General features: G+C 30.8%; 2 protein-coding genes across 3 annotated transcripts in view; one reads left to right on the top strand and one right to left on the bottom strand.

Moving 5' to 3' along the window:
- Positions 1 to 568: 568 nt before the first annotated feature.
- LOC134707785 (ubiquitin-related modifier 1-like) lies at positions 569 to 11,470 on the top strand. The gene is made up of 5 exons (XM_063567828.1): positions 569 to 757; positions 4,044 to 4,114; positions 4,689 to 4,770; positions 9,771 to 9,819; positions 11,183 to 11,470. Exons 1-5 carry the CDS (start codon positions 729 to 731, stop codon positions 11,249 to 11,251), a joined length of 300 nt encoding a protein of 99 aa, XP_063423898.1. The 5' UTR covers positions 569 to 728; the 3' UTR covers positions 11,252 to 11,470.
- A 2,389-nt stretch (positions 11,471 to 13,859) lies between these two features.
- LOC134707782 (ribosome-recycling factor, mitochondrial-like) overlaps positions 13,860 to 22,183 on the bottom strand; it is a 32,084-nt gene continuing 23,760 nt past the window's right edge. For both annotated transcript variants that reach the window (XM_063567825.1, XM_063567824.1), the window contains exons 2-7: positions 21,070 to 21,293; positions 18,467 to 18,619; positions 17,604 to 17,722; positions 16,822 to 16,913; positions 16,448 to 16,607; positions 13,860 to 14,113 (exon numbers count right to left, since the gene is read on the bottom strand). In XM_063567825.1, the coding sequence (XP_063423895.1) occupies positions 14,033 to 14,113; positions 16,448 to 16,607; positions 16,822 to 16,913; positions 17,604 to 17,722; positions 18,467 to 18,619; positions 21,070 to 21,286 (822 nt within the window). In that variant the 5' untranslated portion in view covers positions 21,287 to 21,293 and the 3' untranslated portion in view covers positions 13,860 to 14,032. The remainder of the gene's footprint in view (positions 14,114 to 16,447; positions 16,608 to 16,821; positions 16,914 to 17,603; positions 17,723 to 18,466; positions 18,620 to 21,069; positions 21,294 to 22,183) is intronic.

Here is a 22,183-nt window from a genome sequence, read left to right as displayed (position 1 = left end):
TAAATCCAGTACCGAATTCAGAACAAATGCGCTAATTTGGTATTAAATCCACCCTATTTTCTTAATATTTTCAAGTGTGCGTTGGCCTGAACTGGGACTATTATACCAGAGACATATAATACAATATTATATGTCTCTGATTATACTAACAGTCCCAGGCCGTTTGTAATATCCTTTAGCATTCTAACGGATTATTTTCACTTATAAAGTGTTCTGATCTTGCCATACGATGCAAAGTAAACTTTGACCCTACGTATGATTATATTTTTTTTAAATAACCATGACACTACTACAGTCTCAGACTCTCAGTACAGTATGATCTCCAGTATGTGTCACTGAGTTATGGTATACATTGTAGAAGACTCGAATATATCAAAGATATTGTAGAATATTTACAAAACAAACATGTAGCATTGAAAAAAATATATATTAATTATAAAACTATTTTTGACAGTATGCCTCCTCTATAAACTTATCAATTCAAAAATTATGATTATATTATTTATAACATTATAAGCCACCAACCCATACGGAATTATTACTTCTCCTTCCCGATAATATAGGACTTTTATTTTTGCTGAACTGGTATTTTCCGATATTGTTGAAGAAAGGGAAATACTTTGAATGGTTTTGAAACCAGGCTGTCAAAAAAAGAAGAAAAATATTTGTTCAATTGTAAAATCTGAAGATTACTCTGTCATTACACCATAGATTAGAACAGATTCAGAATGTCATGTCCTGTAACAATAGAACTTAGGTAAATGTGTGATGGTTTTAACCAGAGACATCATACATACATGTATTATAGTCATATACATGTATATTGTAGAGATTTTAGTTTGACTGTATATTTATTATTATGTAATATGTCTTTCTTTTAAATACGTTTTGGTTGAATTACATTTCTGCAGGGCAATGCCCAGTATTTTTATTTATTTGAACAGTTTCTATATTATTTAAATTCACCGCCCGGTATCTTAAGAACCGCCCGGTACCCCATCTTTGAAACCGTCGGGGAACTGTCCGGTAACCCCATCTTTAAAACTGTCAGGGTACCGCCCAGTAGCCAATCTTTAGAACCGTTGAGGTACCGCCCGGTATCTATAGAACCGCCCAGTACCCCATCTTTGGGACCGTCGGGGTACCGCCTGTAAATATGTATAAAAGGGGATGCGAGAGAGAATATATAGAGTGCGAGATTTGAGATTGTTAGTTAGAAGTGTTGAGAGTAATATTGTTTTAGTGAATTAGGATTATTGTTCAACTGTTTTATTATGTCAAACTGATATACATTTAACAGATTACATACTTATTTGATTTGAAACTTTGTGTTGTGGTTTGTTTTCTTTGCGCCATTTGAATATGGATTTTACGTAATTTACGCTACCAAAATAACACATCGACAAACACGAATCCATTCAAAAACGACAACGCTACAATATCTAGCCTCAGGCTTCTGTTAGAATATATATTTTCAATTTTAAATTTATTTCAAATGTAACATGATGCCTATGCTTTAGTCCAAACAGGGACAGTTTATACTGAAGTCCCTGGTCCAAAATTATGATTATACTGAGACTACTATAACTAATAACTAATAGTAGTCTCAAGATTATAACATCTTTGAAAGCTATTTTGTTTTTTGCCTTGACATCTGTACATGTGAGGGGGGTGGCTGGACCTGATATCTTTTGAAGTTTGATGAATGTCCATCTATTGTCCATTTAAATCAAGAATCTGGGTCTGTTTGCCCTGATTCATGTTCGCCCTAGTACCTGTTCGTCCTGATTGATGTTCGCCCTATATATAGCTAGTATCTGTTTGTCCTGATTGATGTTCCCCTAGTACATGTTCATTCTGATTGATGTTCCCCTAGTACCTGTTCGTCCTGCTTGATGTTCCCCTAGTACGTGTTTGTCCTGATTGATGTTCCCCTAGTACCTGTTCCTCCTGATTGATGTACATGTCCCCCTAGTACCTGTTCGTCCAGAATGATGTTCCCCTAGTACGTGTTCGTCCTGATTGACGTTCGCCCTATATATAGCTAGTACCTGTTCATCCTGATTGATGTTTGCCCTAATTTTCCCTGTATTTATCTCCTTGATATTTGTTAACATGTAATAAGGGCGAAAGGACCTGATACCGTCAATCAATACAGCTCACTTCAATTATTACCTGTGAGGAAGTTCTCAAACTTTTCCCCAACTTATTTTTTGGCACCTTCTAGAAGTGAATAAAAGTGCACTGCAAAAAACTATATTTTTCTAAAACATAACAGATCATAAAACAAATTTGAAAGGTATTTATCTAGGCCATACTATGCTTTTAAACTTAACCAGATGTTCAGGTTCGTCTGTATATTTTGAGGTGAAAATGCATCCATTTTAGCCAAAGGGTTCACATGAACCTTAGGGACAACATCAAAAGTTCAATGTAGGATAAAAAACTTAATTCACATATTTTATTTTCGCTGACCCCCCCCATCTCTCTTAACTTAATTTGGGAAAAATTGATTTACCAATAGGGATATATGTAAAAAATAGATTTAAGATATACAAAACTTGCAGAATTTTACCCCCCCCCCCCAACTATTTGATTTAAGTTTTTTTATCCTGCATCGATCTTTTGATGCATGTATATATATGTTGTCCCTTAAACAGGTTGGGAACAACCCCCAAATTATATAAGGGATATCCATTAATTGTTTAAATAAGACACTGTCCCTCAGACAAGGTGTCATTTTGTTGTTTTGGAAAAAAAAGAAAAAAAACCAAGGCTTTTTTTACTTAAAAAGGGAAAACTTCATTACATATGGAACAACTTGTCTAAAAGAGGCCATGGGCTCCTCTTATTTAATTAATAAAGAAGATTTCAAGTCTATGAATATTCCAAATGTTTTGATAATTAAATATCAGATAGTTATGTATAGTATAAATATATAGTTCTTGGGGGAAAATTTCAGCAAATAATATAAATATGTGCCCTTTTATACTAATTAAGAAGTGTTTTTACAACAACAAAAACAACACTTGAAAATAACCCCTGATATTAAAGGAATAGTCATCATATGAGTGGTTGCTCCCAACCTGATATAAGAGAGGAGAACATTACCAAATGGACAATCAAACTCTATAAGTCGAAAATAAACTGACAACAGATTCTGGCCAATAAAGAAAAGACCAACTCAAACTCTTTAAGTCGAAAATAAACTGATTAGACCGTTGGTTTTCCCGTTTGAATGGTTTCACACTAGTAATTTTGGGGCCCTTAATAGCTTGTTGTTCGATGTGAGCAAAGGCTCCGTGTTGATGGCAGTACATTGACCTATAATGGTTTACTTTATTAAAATTGTTATTTGGATGGAGAGTTGCATTGTCTCATTGGCACTCACACCACATCTTCCTGTATCTATTGACAACAGATTCTGGCTAAAAAAGAAAACGACCAACAGACAATCAACAGTACTACTGAAAACACAACATAGAAAAATTAATTAAGGCAGCAACACAAATTAACCCCACCAAAAACTTGGGTTATCTGAAAAATTTTGCATTTGTGCAAAGTATATTTTTTGTAACTTATTTCTTCGTTTAGCTCTTGAGAAAAAAAATGTTAAGATGAAAAAATGTTAACATGAAACCAGAAGCAAAACTGTATACCATTAGGCATATTTTGACTTCTGATATCTTGAAAATTTAAAAGATTGTAAAAGATTGTAAATGTAAAATTAAACTTTTGGAGAAGATGAAAGGGAGACAATTCAAACCTTAATAAGAAAATCAAAATTTTACAAATTTAATATGAATACAAGTAAATATTACATAAGCAGATAAACATGACTTAAAGTATAACTGCTGGCTGAGAAAAGTTAATTGTTTGCATGTGTGGATGTACATGTCAGATTAGTGTTGGCTGGATTACAACTCTAATGATGCTTTGATTAATAAGAGTAACTGTCCTTTAAAATTTTGACAGGACAAACATTGACAAAAGGCATTTTATATTGAAAAAAAATAATTTCAATTGTACATGTGTATTTTCAGTGGAGGAGCAGAACTTTTGTTTGATAACCAGAAGAAACTTGAAGTGGTATTACCTGAAAATTCAAATCCATGTAAGTTTCATGTTTGTTTATAGAAAGAAAATCTCAATATTGATATGATTAAAAATTTGTCTTGACATTTAGGAACAACAAGTGGAATTATTTGATACTTTGTTAAAAAACCTATTTAACTATGTATATATATAATCTACCAAAAAATGCCAGACATATAACATAATCATGATAATGTGAAACATTAAAAAAAGACAATCTGACATATGATAAAAAAAAATTGAATAAAACAACATGAAAGACAGTAATTAAAGACAATCACTAAATAAATGGCTGCTGAGATGGGACAGGCACATAATGCAGAATATGTGGCCTGAATCTGCAGAATAAGGGTACTGTATGTTAGACAAGGTAAGAAATGTGGCCTTTCAACAAGTCATCAAATTTTAAGGTTCCCATTTCCTACAGAACTTTTGATTCAATAAAAAGAGCCTATTACCTTGGATAAAAATGATTTTCTGTTTCATCTTTTCAGAAATTACACTTTAATTATATTTATTGTAAAAAATTCTAGTCAGTTCACAAATGAATGTTTCAGCATACAATATTAAGTCTCATTGAATTATATTAACAGGGACTATCAAAACAATGCTGCCATGGGTTAGAGACAATTTGCTGAAAGAAAGGCCAGAACTTTTTATGCAAGGAGAAACTGTGTAAGTTTTATTTGTAAACATTTCAGCTCAAAATCCCTTGAACAAATAAATGTACTTTTTAAAATTACCTTATCTAAAGGACAATTAAGAATTTTATCCTCAGCACTACTATTAGTTATTAATCTGTTTACCTTTTTCAATCTCTAAAACCAATATAGACCAAATTTAGCCCACTTCAACCGTGATAGTTTCTAAATGTTTATCATGTTTCTTCTAAAATAGCAATTGATATATTGCCAAAAAATATAACTCAAAATATTAAAAATATACATGGTAAGTCATTCTATGTCTGTGGCACTATTGCATGAATATGTAAGTCAAAACACATTTTTGCATATCTGGAACCCTCCCAAATAAGCATCACAAATTAACTAATATTAGTTCACTATTTTTATACGACCGCAAATTTTGAAAAAATTTTCGTCGTATATTGCTATCACGTTGGCGTCTGCGTCGTCGTCGTCGTTGTTGTCGTCGTCCGAATACTTTTAGTTTTCGCCCTCTAACTTTAGTAAATGTGAATAGAAATCTATGAAATTTTAACACAAGGTTTATGACCATAAAAGGAAGGTTGGTATTGATTTTGGGAGTTTTGGTCCCAACATTTTAGGAATTAGGGGCCAAAAAGGGCCCAATTAAGCATTTTCTTGGTTTTCGCACTTTAACTTTAGTTTAAGTTAATAGAAATCTATGAAATTTTGACACAAGGTTTATGACCACAAAAGAAAGGTTGGGATTGATTTTGGGAGTTTTGGTTTCGACAGTTTAGGAATGAGGGGCCAAAAAAGGGCACAAATAAGCATTATTCTTGGTTTTTGCACAATAACTTTAGTTTAAGTAAATAGAAATCAATGAAATTTAAACACAATGTTTATGACCACAAAAGAAAGGTTGGTATTGATTTTGGAAGTTTTGGTCCCAACAGTTAAGAAAAAGGGGCCCAAAGGGTCCAAAATTAAACTTTGTTTGATTTCATCAAAATTGAATAATTGGGGTTCTTTGATATGCCGAATCTAACTGTGTATGTAGATTCTTAACTTTTGGTCATGTTTTCAAATTGGTCTACATTAAGGTCCAAAGGGTCCAAAATTAAACTTAGTTTGATTTTGACAAAAAATGAATCGGTTGGGTTCTTTGATATGTTGAATCTAAAAATGTACTTAGATTCTTGATTATTGGCCAGTTTTCAAGTTGGTCCAAATCTGGGTCCAAAATTAAACTTTATTTCATTTCATCAAAAATTGAATAAATGGGGTTCTTTGATATGCCAAATCTAACTGTGTATGTAGATTCTTCATTTTTGGTCCCGTTTTCAAATTGGCCTACATTAAGGTCCAAAGGGTCCAAAATTAAACTAAGTTTGATATTAACAAAAATTAAATTCTTGGGCCTCTTTGATATGCTGAATCTAAACATGTACTTAGATTTTTGATTATGGGCCCAGTTTTCAAGTTGGTCCAAATCAGGATCTAAAATTATTATATTAAGTATTGTGCAATAGCAAGTCTTTTCAATTGCACAGTATTGTGCAATGGCAAGAAATATCTAATTTCACAATATTGTGAAATAGCAACAAAAAAATTAATTAGAGTTATCTTTCTTTGTCCAGAATAGTAAGCAAGAAATATCTTATTGCAAGATTTATTTTTTAATTGGAGATATCTTTCTTTGTCCAGAATCAACTTAAATCTTTGTTATATACAATATACAATGTATATTCACTTTTTACTACCAACTGATAAATTTAAATAATCTTTACCATTCAGTGATAACAAGCAGTGTTTTTTATACGACAGCAAATTTTGAAAAAAATTTCGTCGTATATTGCTATCACGTTGGCGTCGTCGTCGTCCGAATACTTTTAGTTTTCGCACTCTAACTTTAGTAAAAGTGAATAGAAATCTATGAAATTTTAACACAAGGTTTATGACCATAAAAGGAAGGTTGGTATTGATTTTGGGAGTTTTGGTCCCAACATTTTAGGAATTAGGGGCCAAAAAGGGCCCAATTAAGCATTTTCTTGGTTTTCGCACTATAACTTTAGTTTAAGTTAATAGAAATCTATGAAATTTTGACACAAGGTTTATGACCACAAAAGAAAGGTTGGGATTGATTTTGGGAGTTTTGGTTTCAACAGTTTAGGAATTAGGGGCCAAAAAAGGGCACAAATAAGCATTATTCTTGGTTTTTGCACAATAACTTTAGTTTAAGTAAATAGAAATCAATGAAATTTAAACACAATGTTTATGACCACAAAAGAAAGGTTGGGATTGATTTTAAGAGTTTTGGTTTCAACAGGTTAGGAATTAGGGGCCAAAAAAGGGCACAAATAAGCATTATTCTTGGTTTTTGCACAATAACTTTAGTTTGAGTAAATAGAAATCAATGAAATTTAAACACAATGTTTATGACCACAAAAGAAAGGTTGGGATTGATTTTGGGAGTTTTGGTTTCGACAGTTTAGGAATGAGGGGCCAAAAAAGGGCACAAATAAGCATTATTCTTGGTTTTTGCACAATAACTTTAGTTTAAGTAAATAGAAATCAATGAAATTTAAACACAATGTTTATGACCACAAAAGAAAGGTTGGGATTGATTTTAAGAGTTTTGGTTTCAACAGGTTAGGAATTAGGGGCCAAAAAAGGGCACAAATAAGCATTATTCTTGGTTTTTGCACAATAACTTTAGTTTGAGTAAATAGAAATCAATGAAATTTAAACACAATGTTTATGACCACAAAAGAAAGGTTGGTATTGATTTTGGAAGTTTTGGTCCCAACAGTTAAGAAAAAGGGGCCCAAAGGGTCCAAAATTAAACTTTGTTTGATTTCATCAAAATTGAATAATTGGGGTTCTTTGATATGCCGAATCTAACTGTGTATGCAGATTAACTTTTGGTCATGTTTTCAAATTGGTCTACATTAAGGTCCAAAGGGTCCAAAATTAAACTTAGTTTGATTTTGACAAAAAATGAATCGGTTGGGTTCTTTGATATGTTGAATCTAAAAATGTACTTAGATTCTTGATTATTGGCCCAGTTTTCAAGTTGGTCCAAATCTGGGTCCAAATTAAACTTTATTTGATTTCATCAAAAATTGAATAAATGGGGTTCTTTGATATGCCAAATCTAACTGTGTATGTAGATTCTTCATTTTTGGTCCTGTTTTCAAATTGGCTTACATTGATTATGGGCCCAGTTTTCAAGTTGGTCCAAATCAGGATCTAAAATTATTATATTAAGTATTGTGCAAAAGCAAGTCTTTTCAATTACACAGTATTGTGCAATGGCAAGAAATATCTAATTTCACAATATTGTGAAATAGCAAATTTTTTTTTAATTAGAGTTATCTTTCTTTGTCCAGAATAGTAAGCAAGTAATATCTTATTGCAAGATTTTTTTTTAATTGGAGTTATCTTTCTTTGTCCAGAATCAACTTAAATCTTTGTTATATACAATATACAATGTATATTCACTTTTTACTACCAACTGATAAATTTAAATAATCTTTACCATTCAGTGATAACAAGCAGTTTTTTTTACATCTTAATATTTTATGATGTATTTAAATGAGTAGTTATTGTTGCAAACTCCATTAGAATATTTTAATTGAGATTAGTTTTGGAATAAGGGAAAGGGGGATGTGATTAAAAAATTGGGTTCAATTTTTCTCATTTGAAATTTCATAAATAAAAAGAAAATTTCTTCAAACATTTTTTTGAGAGGATTAATATTCAACAGCATAGTGAATTGCTCTTAAGAGAAAACAAAAATTTTAAGTTCATTAGAACACATTTATTCTGTGTCAGAAACCTATGCTGTGTCAACTATTAAATCACAATCCAAATTTAGAGCTGAATCCAGCTTGAATGTTGTGTCCATACTTGCCCCAACCGTTCAGGGTTCAACCTCTGCGGTCGTATAAAGCTACGCCCTGCAGAGCATCTGGTTACATCTTAATATTTTATGATGTATTTAAATGAGTAGTTATTGTTGCAAACTCCATTAGAATATTTTAATTGAGATTAGTTTTGGAATAAGGGAAAGGGGGATGTGATTAAAAAATTGGGTTCAATTTTTCTCATTTGAAATTTCATAAATAAAAAGAAAATTTCTTCAAACATTTTTTTGAGAGGATTAATATTCAACAGCATAGTGAATTGCTCTTAAGAGAAAACAAAAATTTTAAGTTCATTAGAACACATTTATTCTGTGTCAGAAACCTATGCTGTGTCAACTATTAAATCACAATCCAAATTTAGAGCTGAATCCAGCTTGAATGTTGTGTCCATACTTGCCCCAACCGTTCAGGGTTCAACCTCTGCGGTCGTATAAAGCTACGCCCTGCAGAGCATCTGGTTACATCTTAATATTTTATGATGTATTTAAATGAGTAGTTATTGTTGCAAACTCCATTAGAATATTTTAATTGAGATTAGTTTTGGAATAAGGGAAAGGGGGATGTGATTAAAAAATTGGGTTCAATTTTTCTCATTTGAAATTTCATAAATAAAAAGAAAATTTCTTCAATTAAGAGAAAACAAAAATTTTAAGTTCATTAGAACACATTTATTCTGTGTCAGAAACCTATGCTGTGTCAACTATTAAATCACAATCCAAATTTAGAGCTGAATCCAGCTTGAATGTTGTGTCCATACTTGCCCCAACCGTTCAGGGTTCAACCTCTGCGGTCGTATAAAGCTACATCCTGCGGAGCATCTGGTTTTAATTTTTTTGGACACTTGGTTTCCTATGCTCTTTCTTCAACAATAATTCATTTGGCCTTCCAGCTGTTGTGGATTCAAGCTCTACTGAATAGTCTTATTAAGATAAAACATATGTCTGGGGAACTAAGTAAATTATAATTGACGAGTGATTTTCTTAATTGTTTTATTTTTTGGCTATTCATGAGACTTTTAAAGCTTACCATACAATATGGGTTTTATAATCCTCCAAAAAAATGAATTCCAAATTCCAAAATATTTAGATGTTTTTATTTACAGGCGTCCTGGTATATTGGTTCTAGTAAACGATGCAGATTGGGAATTAATGGTATGTATATTAAATATCCTATCTATATGCAGTGTGCATCAAAAACTTTTTCAACTAGAAGTCCAAAAACCAATATTTTGACATTTTTCTTATTGGGCCAAACAAAGTCTTGCAAAAACTTACTAGTCTGAACTCTGAAAGAAATTTCAATAGTCTGGGACATCGGACTAGTGGCAAACCCTGCAGACTGTAAATAAACAAACATATGCATTGTGAACATGTTTTAATTACAAAATACTATTTATATATTATATATATATATACATTTATAACAGCAAAAGATGCTCAATAAATTTTTATTATAACATAAAATTAAGAAGATGTGTGATTATTGCCATTGAGCATGATGAGACAATTATCCACCAGAAATAAAATTGAGGGAATGAACACAATTATAGGGAATTGCACAGCCTTTAACAATGAGAAAAATCAGCTCTAAGTGGCCCGGACGTAAAATATGTAAAACAATTCAAATTAGAAAACCAACTAATTAATAACAAACAGTTTACAACAACAAATACAAGACATGAACCTACAACAAACTACAGGCTCCTTGTAGCTTTGATAAATATTCTTAACATTATTGTAAGATTTTCTTTTTTATAAAATTGCAGTGCCAACACACTGTATCAGTGTTCTGCTAAAATAAAAGAATAAAGTGGATTCATTTATTTTTGGGGGTTCCAAATTTCATGGATTAGGGAAAATTTGCATTTTTTGGGATATATATGAATTTTGTGTTGTTCTTAATTGTAAATTTAAAAAGATATTCAATACCTAAAATAAAAACATGTACATTTGGTGTAAAAATGATAAACTATCAACTGGTTACTTCTATAAATTAATGATTTAAAACTTTTGGAAAACATTTGTTATGTATACCAGAGTTAAATAAATGTACTATTATCTTTCTGTTTATATTAATAACTTATACACAGTTTTGTCATCTGGAAATTTAAAAAAAAAACTTGGAGGTACTGGTAGAAACCAAAGTAATAGAAAATGTGATATGCATACATGTTTCTAGCCTTGTACTGCTCAATAAAATTTATACATTATTAAAAATTTATTTCATTTAATCTTTAATTTAATAATAGATCCCAGGTATTATTGTACACTTGAGTGAAATTAGAAACAAATCAACTGAACACACTACTGTTTGGAGTTATAGGAATAATATAAAACACAAATCATCACTATTGAGTGATTATCTATAAATAACATATTATAAATGATATTTCTTAAGAAACAGAGTGTCATGACATAAGGACAAAAAAGCAAGGATAGAAAACTATGAAAGTAGAAGTCTTAAGCTTGTTTACTCATCCCACTTCTAATCCTAGTTTTAATTGTTTGTTTACAGGGAGAGTTGGATTACAGTTTACAGCCAAATGATAGGATAGTGTTTATATCTACTTTACATGGAGGGTGATTGTTCTATTGACAGATGAATTTACTTAACACGATTTGGTATATTTGGTGTACAGAATACTTGGGAGTATCCTATGTTAGGAATGATTACAAACTGTTTGACATGGATTTGTTGGAAGCTTCCAAGAAAAACAATTTACATTCTTCTAAACAATTTGTGATTCATTATCAATTGATATCTATGAATTAAAATTCGAATAAAAATATATTCAATTCTTCTTTTTGAAGTAATTATTACTTCTACCATAGTGTGTTTTTCTTGTTTTGCCTACAACCAAAGCTACAGAATGTGAGATGGTGTTTTGGCAAAGACAGTTTATTAGTATAAAACTTTACTATAACACACCCTGACATTGCCAGTCCTTTACTGAATGATAAGTACCTACATGAGCGCCTTATTTTTTAGAATTTGTAATGTCATTTAATAAAGTTATGCTGATAGGGGCACAATTTTCTCTGCTTTCCAAACCTTTCTTTTTGAATCTGTCCTGTTTTTTTTTGCCTGTAACTTCTGTCACAGAAAGCTCAACTCTGTGAGAGTGATCCTGCAGCGGAAAAAAGATTAAAAGTATTTCAATAGTCTTAACATGAGTAATAGCCTGTAGGATAACTATATTTAGTATATGCGTACCTTGAAAGATCAAATTGGACGTCAGATAGTTTTCAGTTGACCTTGAACTCATTTCATGGATCAGTGAACAAAGTTAAGTTTTTCGTGGTAAAATCCATTTCTCATACTGTAAGCAAAAGGTCTAATATATTTGTATGGTGGACATGTATTTCCATTTAAGGAATAACAGTACTGTGGTTGAAGAGTTGCCACCGTCAATTGTTGATTTATTTGACAGTGGCAAATGCAGTTTTACTGGTGACGCATATCAGAGTTCCTCTGACCTTGACCTCTTTGGGTCAATATAAAGTGTTTTTTTTATGTAAAGTCTTTTTCTAAGACAAGCAATAAGTCTATTAATTGAGTGTATTGAATTTTTGTAAAAAGTACATATCAGCCCTGACCCTTTCTTACATTGATAGTGTTAGGTTAATGGGATACTTGTAGAACAATGTAAAACCTCTAATCTTAAGAATTTTTAACATGAATTCAATTATGATTTGACAACAGTAAAGCAGGTAAGACATTATAGAGTAACTCATCTTACCAAACGAACTCCATCTGCTTTAAACATTTTGAAATCACTATCTTCTATTATAGTATTCAAAGTCAAATTTTTAGCAGTTTTATGAGACAGATTGCCTGATGTAATTTAAATCAAGTGTTTGGTCAGGGATCTCAGATCATTTGCTATTGGGAACCAATTTTTGGTGATTAATTTGTTGCATCTTTGTAGGCAGTGTAATTCCATCTGACATATGATATAGATATTTGACTACTGTTAAAATTCAGATGTCTTAACCTTTCTGTTTGAATTTCCCTTCAGGCATCAGCTAAAGGCAGCAAACCAATCATATTTCACAAAAGAAACTGACAACAAAACAACAACAGATATGTCATAAACTGTTATGATGTCTACCAGTATATACAAAATCATTTGAATGTGTACAAATTGCTATATTTGACTGGGAAATCTGTTTATTAATAATTTCAAATTGGGCTTTGAACTTGGTTTCAGAAAGTATGAGTACTCTTAAAAGAATAAGATCTTTGAAGTTGTTGGTGGTTGCTGTATGCAATATGTGTTTTTTTGTTGTTGTATTATAATCATGTCTCCTTTGAAATAATTTTCGATATGCTTTTCAAAGGCCTTCTTTATTAGATTAAAAACCCGAAGTATAACAAGCATTCTGTGAATATTGCATGGCAATACATGGTACCCTTCTGGTTAAAAGTCCAAGGACCATAACTCTGCACAAAATCATCAGACCTGAACAAAATTTGAACCTGATCTGTAACTTGTCATGATAAAACAAAACGCCAATTATCAAATCAATATCTTCTAGCAAGATCTAAAAAAGTGCCAAAAACTGATTACTAAAGTGAATTTTCTAAGTCAAAGGACCATAACTCTGCACAAAATCTTCAGACTGGAACAACATTAACTTTATCTGTAACTTATCATGATGAAAATATAAATAAAATTTCGTTCAATATCAAGAAGCATGACGGAAAAAAAGTGTGGAAAACTTATTAATTTGAGTGAATTTTCTAAGTCAAAGGACCATAACTCTGCACAAAATCATCAGACCAGAACAAAATTCTAAGTTTAACTGTAACTTTTCATGTTAAAACTATATACCAATTATCAAATCAATTTCTTCAAGAATGACAAAAAAAAAGTTTGGAAAACTGATTACTTAAGTGAATTTAAAGTCAAAGGACCATAACTCTGCACAAAAACATCAGACTGGAACAAAATTAGAACCTGATCTGTAACTTGTTATGATAAAACAAAACACCAAATACCACATCAATATCTTCAAGCATGAAGGAAAAAGTGTTGAAAACTGAATTGGTGGACTGACAGATGGTCAGACAGACAAATGGACGAAGTGCAAATCTAAAGTCCCCTTCAACTTTGTGGTAGGGGACTAATAAATGGAGAAACGTTGCCGTTGAAGATTTTCATTTTTAAAATAAGACTATAAAATTTGAATGACAGCTTTATATTTTATTTCATAACTGCTTTTTTTGGCCAGTCAGAATCACTTAAAGGATCACTCCATGCTTCAGTAAAGCTGAAAGCCCACTGGTAAGAAAACTTATTACTCCATCCATACACATTTTGATATTATTATTTTTTTTGAAGCAGAGCGTCAGTATATAAGTTCACTCTCCTAATAATTCCTTTTGTTTTGCTTCCATTATTTTTTCTGATTCAGCAGTCCTCTCTTGCTTAATGTCTAATATCTGAAAGTAACAAGCATGAAACAAATGAGATACTTATAACATCAGTATTTAAATAATAAAAAAAGTATTAATTATAGTATAATAATAGTAACATTTATACTTTCAATCTATCTTCTTCCCCAACTATGTGAGTGTTTATATAAATTATGATTTAATTTGATAAAATTTTGTATCGAATTTTTCATTTGACTAAAAATCATGCCATTTTTATTTAACTTCATTAATTTTTTAAAATGAAATTTTATGATACAACAGTGACATTATAAATGATATGACTGTCTGTGACCAAAATATAGCATCCTTTTCATTTATTATGAAAATTAACATTATTTTTAAACATGTTAAAGGTTTTTAAATTTAATAAATTTTTGGAGATAAATGATAGCTCTCATCAATACCTCTTCCTATAATGTAGTTTTTTTTGTTTTTAAAGGTTTAAAAAAAGTGATATCATTGTGGATAAAATTCTGTTGAAATCTTTTTTCAACTATCAAGTTAAATAGCACAGGATATGTACCAATCTTTTTGAAGTTGTTTCTTATGCTTAACTCTTTATGCTGAAAATCTTTTTAATGCATTCAACAACATTTAAGATGAATACCGGTATGTAAGATATATCAGTTCCTCTACAGGTATTTGATAATTAAAAGAATATAGTCCAGTCAATCTAGCATACATTTTACCCTAACCTTGAAGTAATTGCAACAAATGATTTTTAAGTTTTAATCTATAACATTATACCCCAAATGTACACAGAAAAAGTCCCATAAAATCTAACTGGAGGATAAATAAAAAATCATGATTTTAAAATTCCTATGGAGATTTGCATTGATATGGGAGACAACTCTGCAAAAAAAGGCAGAAATATCAATATAAATTGATACAAAATTATAACTTAACCACTTCTATTAAACAGAATGGTCGTAAAGCCTTAAATTAGCAATTTCTTAAATGAAAAATATGCCAATAAAAATACACATAACACTTCAGTTTTGTACATTTCATGAGCAGAAGATTATACAATAAAGTCAAATTATTTCCTCAAATATGAACTTAAAATGTCATGAATTTTAAGAAAATAAACCAAAAAAAGACTTGTTTTTGTTGAGTTATCTCTCTTTCCAATGTTAATTTCCATAAGAAATTAGAAATGCAAAATTTGAGGTTTCCTCAAGTTAAATTTCATGGGACATTTTTCTGTGTATATATTAGGGGCTTAATACTATAGATTAGAACTAAAACATTTTCTGTTGGTATTAGTTTGAGGTTCAAACTTAGTTTGATTAATATGAGCATGCTTGACAAAAATGTACATGGATTTTCCTAAATGTATTTTTGTCCATTTAGGAGTAAACAATTTCACAGAACCTGTATAGCAATATAAAAGAATGAGATTTTAGAAATAATACCTCATTCACAGGTACCTTGATTGGCCTAATTGATTTAAGGGGGCTCCTGGGTATAAATGATTTTTTTCCTAATATAGGATTTCGCTATATTTTTTCATAAATGAACTTTATCATATACTTAAAGGAAAAATGAAATAAAAAAATGGGGTCACCGTTCATTTAAGCTAAAATCTGCCTCTGGAAGAAGCATACATTTTTGTTAATGTCCTTTTTTTCTGTTGAACTAATAGGAGAAAAAGAGGAAATATCGAAATAAAAAAATAACCTAATATAAGAAATCGCTTAAATTTTACAATTATTTAGTTTATGTACAACTTATTTGAAAACAATAATAAAAAATATAGTTCACCGATGAGTTAAAAAAGATATTTCAAATATAAGGCCAAAAAATGGCATTTTTGCACCAAAGGGAGATAATTTGGAGCTTTTTCAATTTTTAAAGTCATCTGGGGCCAAACCAAATCAGTTGTTTGGGTTGTTTTTTGTCCCATATCATAAAGTAACAACTAATAGTGTAATAAATAAAATTTGCAATGAAAAAATAAAGGTTTAAATTTTTGATAAAATTTTTGTACCCACGAGCCACCTTAAAAGCATAAGAGATTGAAAATTGGTTACAAAATGTGACTGGCTTTATTTCTTCTTTTGAAAGAAATAGTACTTCTTTGAATGGTTAATAAAAATATGTAGATTTTCTCAAGATTTTTCAGAAAGTAATAAATTTAACTCTTGCTGCTTTTCCAAAGCCATATAAATCTGTGTTTTGGAACACTTTACTGTCTTTCATAACATACGAAACTTTACTTTTAAAAATTTGGTTAAACTGTTTTTTTGGGGGGGAAATAACATTTGCAACGTTTATTGCAAAGTAATGAGTTATTTTTTTCATTTCAAAGTGTCATATTTCAATCAGGAATATACATACCATATTATTTAAATTCCTTATCAAATCTTCACTATGTGTTTTTTTCTTAGAATTTACTGTCTTTGTGTGTTTTGCATATAAGCCATCCAGATGTGTCTTTGTTTGATTAAACATTTTTTTGGCATCCTTCGCTAACTTTTCTCTATGTTCCCTAGTTACCCTGAAAAAGAAAAAGAATATCCAAGGTAATATGGTATGTGTTTAAAATATTATTGTATATACATGCACATGATTAATAAACTAAAAATTATGGCAAATCAATACACATACAGCAGAAATATTTACCTGGAAGATAGTGCTCTTAACAGAAAATGAAATACTGGCAAAATTAAGACTGAATTTTTAAAATTATTAAAATGTAGAGTTTAACTTACCTAGGAATAGGTACAAATATTGTTGTTTTTTCCATATATGGATTTACATTCATACCAGTCTCTGATAAAGATTTAAGAACTTGTTTGGTGTACTGAAAGAAATATATATTTAATTGTTATAAATTAAAAAGAGCAATTTAGTAAAATTTAGATTGCAAATTCAATATATATTTCTTATTTCTTTAGTCATGGCATTGCTGTATTCCTAGAAATGACAGTAATTGGCTAAAGCTATTCTGTTATTTCTGCTGCTTCAATTTTTCTTTTTCAGTTGGTATATGTTTATAAAAATTGTTATGCAGTCCATCTGAATTATTTCCCTTTACATGCATTATTCACTTTAAAGTTTACTCAATGGGCCTCAACTCCAGACTTTATTTTGCCTTTTTAACTTTATTGATTTGTGTACATGTGTGTCGCTGATGAGCCTAGTGTACACAATTTAATACTGGAGTCTATGACAAGTTTATCTTACTTGTTGATAGCCAGGTTAACCCAGGGTTCTTGGAACCTTAAGTTTATTATTTTTTTATTATTTTTAGATGTGTCCAATCAAATGCTGTCAAGGGTGGTATTTTTGTAGTTGCTTAACCTTCAAAGATAAAATAAAGGATTTTTTTTCTGATGAAAAATGATACTTACAACTTCATTAGTGTAGAAGTCTTCAGTAGCAATTATGAAAATAATATTATTTGTATGATCATTTGAAACATTTATACACAACATATTTCACCAAATGTATACATTACAAACCTCAAGGAATTGCTCATAGTTTTGCCTACCTGAGGTGATGATGACATATTAACCATTATAAGTTGTGGGCTCTTCTTCTCTATCTGGGCTAACTGACTTAATTTGAATCTACCATCATCAGTATGCACTACAACTCTTTCAAATGCTCCTGAAAATACAGTTGTTTGGTTGAATAGTGGAGTACAATATTGTTTTTCAGATCTTGTATTATGAAATATTTACATTAGATGTATGTTTCGTTATAATACGTTATTCTGATTGGCTAATTGCACATCACATGTTATTCCGTAAGCAGTTGCATGAGACAATAACATTTCATTCATGATGACACGAGGTCCCACAATAAAGTGCACAGGTGAATTTAAAAATTTAACTTCATGAAAATCGTGTTTTTATAATCCTAGCTAAAAAATGTAATTATCAGTATTGAATGCTTCTTTTTGTAACTTTATAGGGTTGTAAAAGCGTTGACCGTGCGTACATTTTTAGAATGAAGCGCTTCCGCGCTTCATACAAAATGTACTTGGGTCAACGCTTTTACACCCCAATAAATTTACAAAAAGAAGCATTCAATTCTTAATTAAAAATTCAAAAGGTAATTAAATCCTCACAATGCCAATGACACTTTTATGGTATTTTATATGCATCTTTATTCAGCATAACCGGTAATAATAAAAATTTAGAATTTCTTGTCAAAGTTCAATTTAATTCTCTGTTTGTATTCCCATCATGGCATGTTGATAGGCTAAATGTGACCCGAAGACAATGAACAGCAATCATATTTTAAAAACTGTTCCTTTGCGTTTGGTCGGTGTAGTATTTTTTTGTCATGCACTGATACACAATACTCATTTTAATGCATTAAAAATAATTAAAAGCAAACCATTCCTACCTGTGGTAGTTCTTATATTCAAAACATGAAGATAGTCATCCTTTAATTTGTTCACAACATCTTGCATACTTTGTTTCACAGAGTCTAAATCTAAAATGTCTCCAATTTCATTTTGAGTCAGTTGTGGTTTAACCACTTTAGATGATAATTTTCCTGAAAAAAATAAGTTAATGAATAATTTTGTATCTTGTAAAGGTATGTAAAGTGTCTAGCAGATTTGTTAACTAAAGTCAATTTAGAGAATATAGTATTTCTTGACCTTTCTAATTTATAAATGATATGTTTTAAACTGTAAGTGTTGTTGTGGTCAAATTAGCATTTATTCATTTTTTTACTTTTCTGTTGGATAAAGTAAAGGGAGCTGTATAACTGGAAATACATGTACAGCAATATAACTTGAAACTTGCTTGCTATTACATTACAAGCTGAATTCCTGAGGTAAAAAAGGGTGTAGTGAATTTTACATTAATATGGATTATACACGACTTTTAAGGGTATACACAATGTGATGTATATAACTTAATAAGTAGGGTCAACAGACTGAACACATCACATGTTGTATGATGATTACCTAAGTATCTGTTTTATAAAAAGTTGATTACATTGTATCAGAATATAAAACATTTTATTAAGGCCACACCAATTTAATTTCTTGTTCTACGGATTTTTGGACTCCAAAAATTGGGGCGAGCGAGCGATTTGAAAATTTTAATAAAAAAATATTTAATTTGCAAATTTTTGAGGCGAAGCTTAAAAAGTAAAGGCGAGCGATTAAATTTTTTTTTTGTAAACATAAAATAGTAGGTTTTGACTATATTAAAACTTGATTTACTTGATTTATCACTTGTATCTTGACATTTCTTTAATTTATGAAGTATTTTTTCCCTGTTCAACAAGAAATAATTGAATAATTAAATCTGGTCTATGTATGTGTGACTGACAATGAGACAACTCTCCATTCAAGTCATAATCAGGTTCAGAACAACCCCTTAATGTTATGAATATCCCTTTTATGAGGGGTCAAAATATTAAAGTTATAATATATTTTTTTTGTAAAAACACTTTAAGTACAAAAGGGCCTATATTTTCTCAAAGAACTATAATATTTGGTATTAAATGGTCAAAACATATCCAAAAATTTTGTAATATTCCTGGACTTCAACCATGTTAACACATTTACTTTAACAGTTTAATATTATGCAAAATAAGTGGATCCATCCCTCTTTTAGAAAAGTTGTTAAAATATAATGTATTTCTCTTCTTTTTAAGTAAAAAATTCTAAGTTGTCAAAGGTTTTGTATAGTAGCACTGTACAAATCCTTAGTATTTCTATTTTCTTTTCTACAACAGACTGAACAGTAAACATGGTAAAATGACCCCTTCAAGGCCCTTGTCTGACGGAGGGTTTTTTATATTATAAATCCATCAAAAGACAGGTATCACAATAAGCAGTGATCCGAAATTATTTTGTCATAAAACAATAAATTAATGATCCTTAACAAGCCATACACTTTTAGATATTTCCATGTTTCCATAAATTTCAAGAATATATACCATAGAAATATATCTGATTAAGTTTATTCAACTTCAATGCCCTGAATATTAATATTTTTAGTAGGGCGAACGGGTTCTAAGGGCGAACGGGTTCTAAGGGCGAACGAACTCAGGGCAAACGGACCCAGGGCGAACATGTTACTAGGGCGAACGGTCCCGATACCCACATCAACAAACGATAACTGCTGAACGACAGGTCTCTGAATCAACCAGGACAGGTGCACAAACCTGCAGCGGGTATGACCGTCACCATACATTATAATTGCAGTTGAAGGCAAATCCTTCAGAAGTTCTTTGTACTTTATTTTAACAACGAACATCTTTTTTATAGGGAATATAAGTTAGGGGGAAAGAAACCAACGTTTTGTTCTGTACTGGTATTTCTATTTATATCGGAGCACTCCCGCTTGGAATAAATTGGTTTCATGCTGAAACAAATATTCTCACAGATATTTACAGTGTTGTGGGGTGCTGATAGGTTTAAAATCGTTATACAAAGGCTAGACTGTGATTTTAAAAAACAAATGTTGAGATCTTTATATAATATTTACAAAAAAACGGTGCGGGAAATGGACATGATTTCATTTCCGGATGCGGGAATATAATAAAAATTAAAAAAATCTGTTTTGAAAAAAATAGGTGCGGGCGGGTCCGTCGAACAAGGAATCAAATTGGTGTGGCCTAATTGTAACAAATCTTGAATTAATAAAATGTAACTCAAATTTATTTACCCTAGGATAATATTTATTTTTATACTGAACTATAGTTATTAAGCAATAAATATCCTTGTGACAACATTTAAAATTTGACACACCAAAATTCACTGTTTTAATAAAAACGATGTAAATATCCTGTCACAATCAAGTCTGGGTTGTTGCTTACAGTTGGACGTCTTACCAATGACTTTTGCTATTTCACTTCAACCACATTACAAAAAATGTTTAGTGTGCAATTTCATGTCAACCACATTATTTCTACACAAAAAAGGGACATACATTTGTATATGCAATTTAGAATAAATTAACACTGAACTCAGAAGAGGAATTTACCTTTCTTCTCCTTGCCAGCTTTCTTGGCATAACAACAAACACTCCATGTCAGAGGTAAATTAACATTAACTGGAACAATAGTGTTACTCTTCTTGTGGATGCTTTTCTTATCAAATATTCCAGTGTGAGTTGTAACAAATTGTCTGGATTGTTGCAGTGAAAATAAGAGTTCATGAATACTTCTCCGGCAGCGAGTCAAGTTTCTCAGTGAGTTCATTGCAGTCCTGTTTATAAAGAAATAATAATCAATTAAAATAACTTATTTATTTTCATATTCCTGAAGAAGATAGCATATAGTAAAATAAAAATACACATGAATTAAATTTGATACCCTCCCCTCACTAATACTCTTTAATATACTTATTTTTTTTTAGCTCATGATCACCTTGCTCAAAGACCAACTGAGCTTTTCTTGTCACTTGGCCTCTGCCATCTGTCATGGTCCTTGTCGTTGTTAACAAGTGCTAAAATTTTCTCTGAAACTACTAGGCCAAATTTAACAAAACATTATTGGGTATTTAGTGGTAATAAATGTTTCCAATGATCAAACCTGCCAATCAACATGTCTTATTATTAGAGTTATTGCCCTTTAATGAAGATTTTTACATTTTTTTGCATTATTACCTTACATCTTACAAATATCTTCTACTCTAAAACTACTGAGCCAAAAGACAGTTGGCTTGCATAACAGTATACAGGAACCAGACTTTCATTTTCATAAACAGACAAATGGAAGAGTTACAAACTTTTTAGTCCAAATAATATTATATCACATTGTATGATCATGATGATGTCTTGAAAGGCATTTTGCTTTCACGTCTTACAGACTAGGGCTGTTACTGTGTAAGGCGTTAAAGCAAAAGAGTATAATCGCCTTTCAAGATGTCATAATTATTTTGCCTATAAACTTTGCAGATTTTCCAGGTCAGATCGAGATAGAATCAGGTGTTAATTAAATGACAAACTATCCATTGTCATTTAAAGGGGGAACTTCAAGCACAAAAATGTCAGCATAATACTTTTGACCTGAAAACTCTTCTTCTTCTTCTTCTGATATATAGTTACAGCTTCATTAATATTGAAGATTACGAACTGTTGCATGCGCTGAGATATA

Source organism: Mytilus trossulus, chromosome 2 (assembly GCF_036588685.1).
Source record: "Mytilus trossulus isolate FHL-02 chromosome 2, PNRI_Mtr1.1.1.hap1, whole genome shotgun sequence".
Classification (NCBI taxonomy): domain Eukaryota; kingdom Metazoa; phylum Mollusca; class Bivalvia; order Mytilida; family Mytilidae; genus Mytilus; species Mytilus trossulus.
This window is presented reverse-complemented; position numbering and strand designations above follow the sequence as displayed.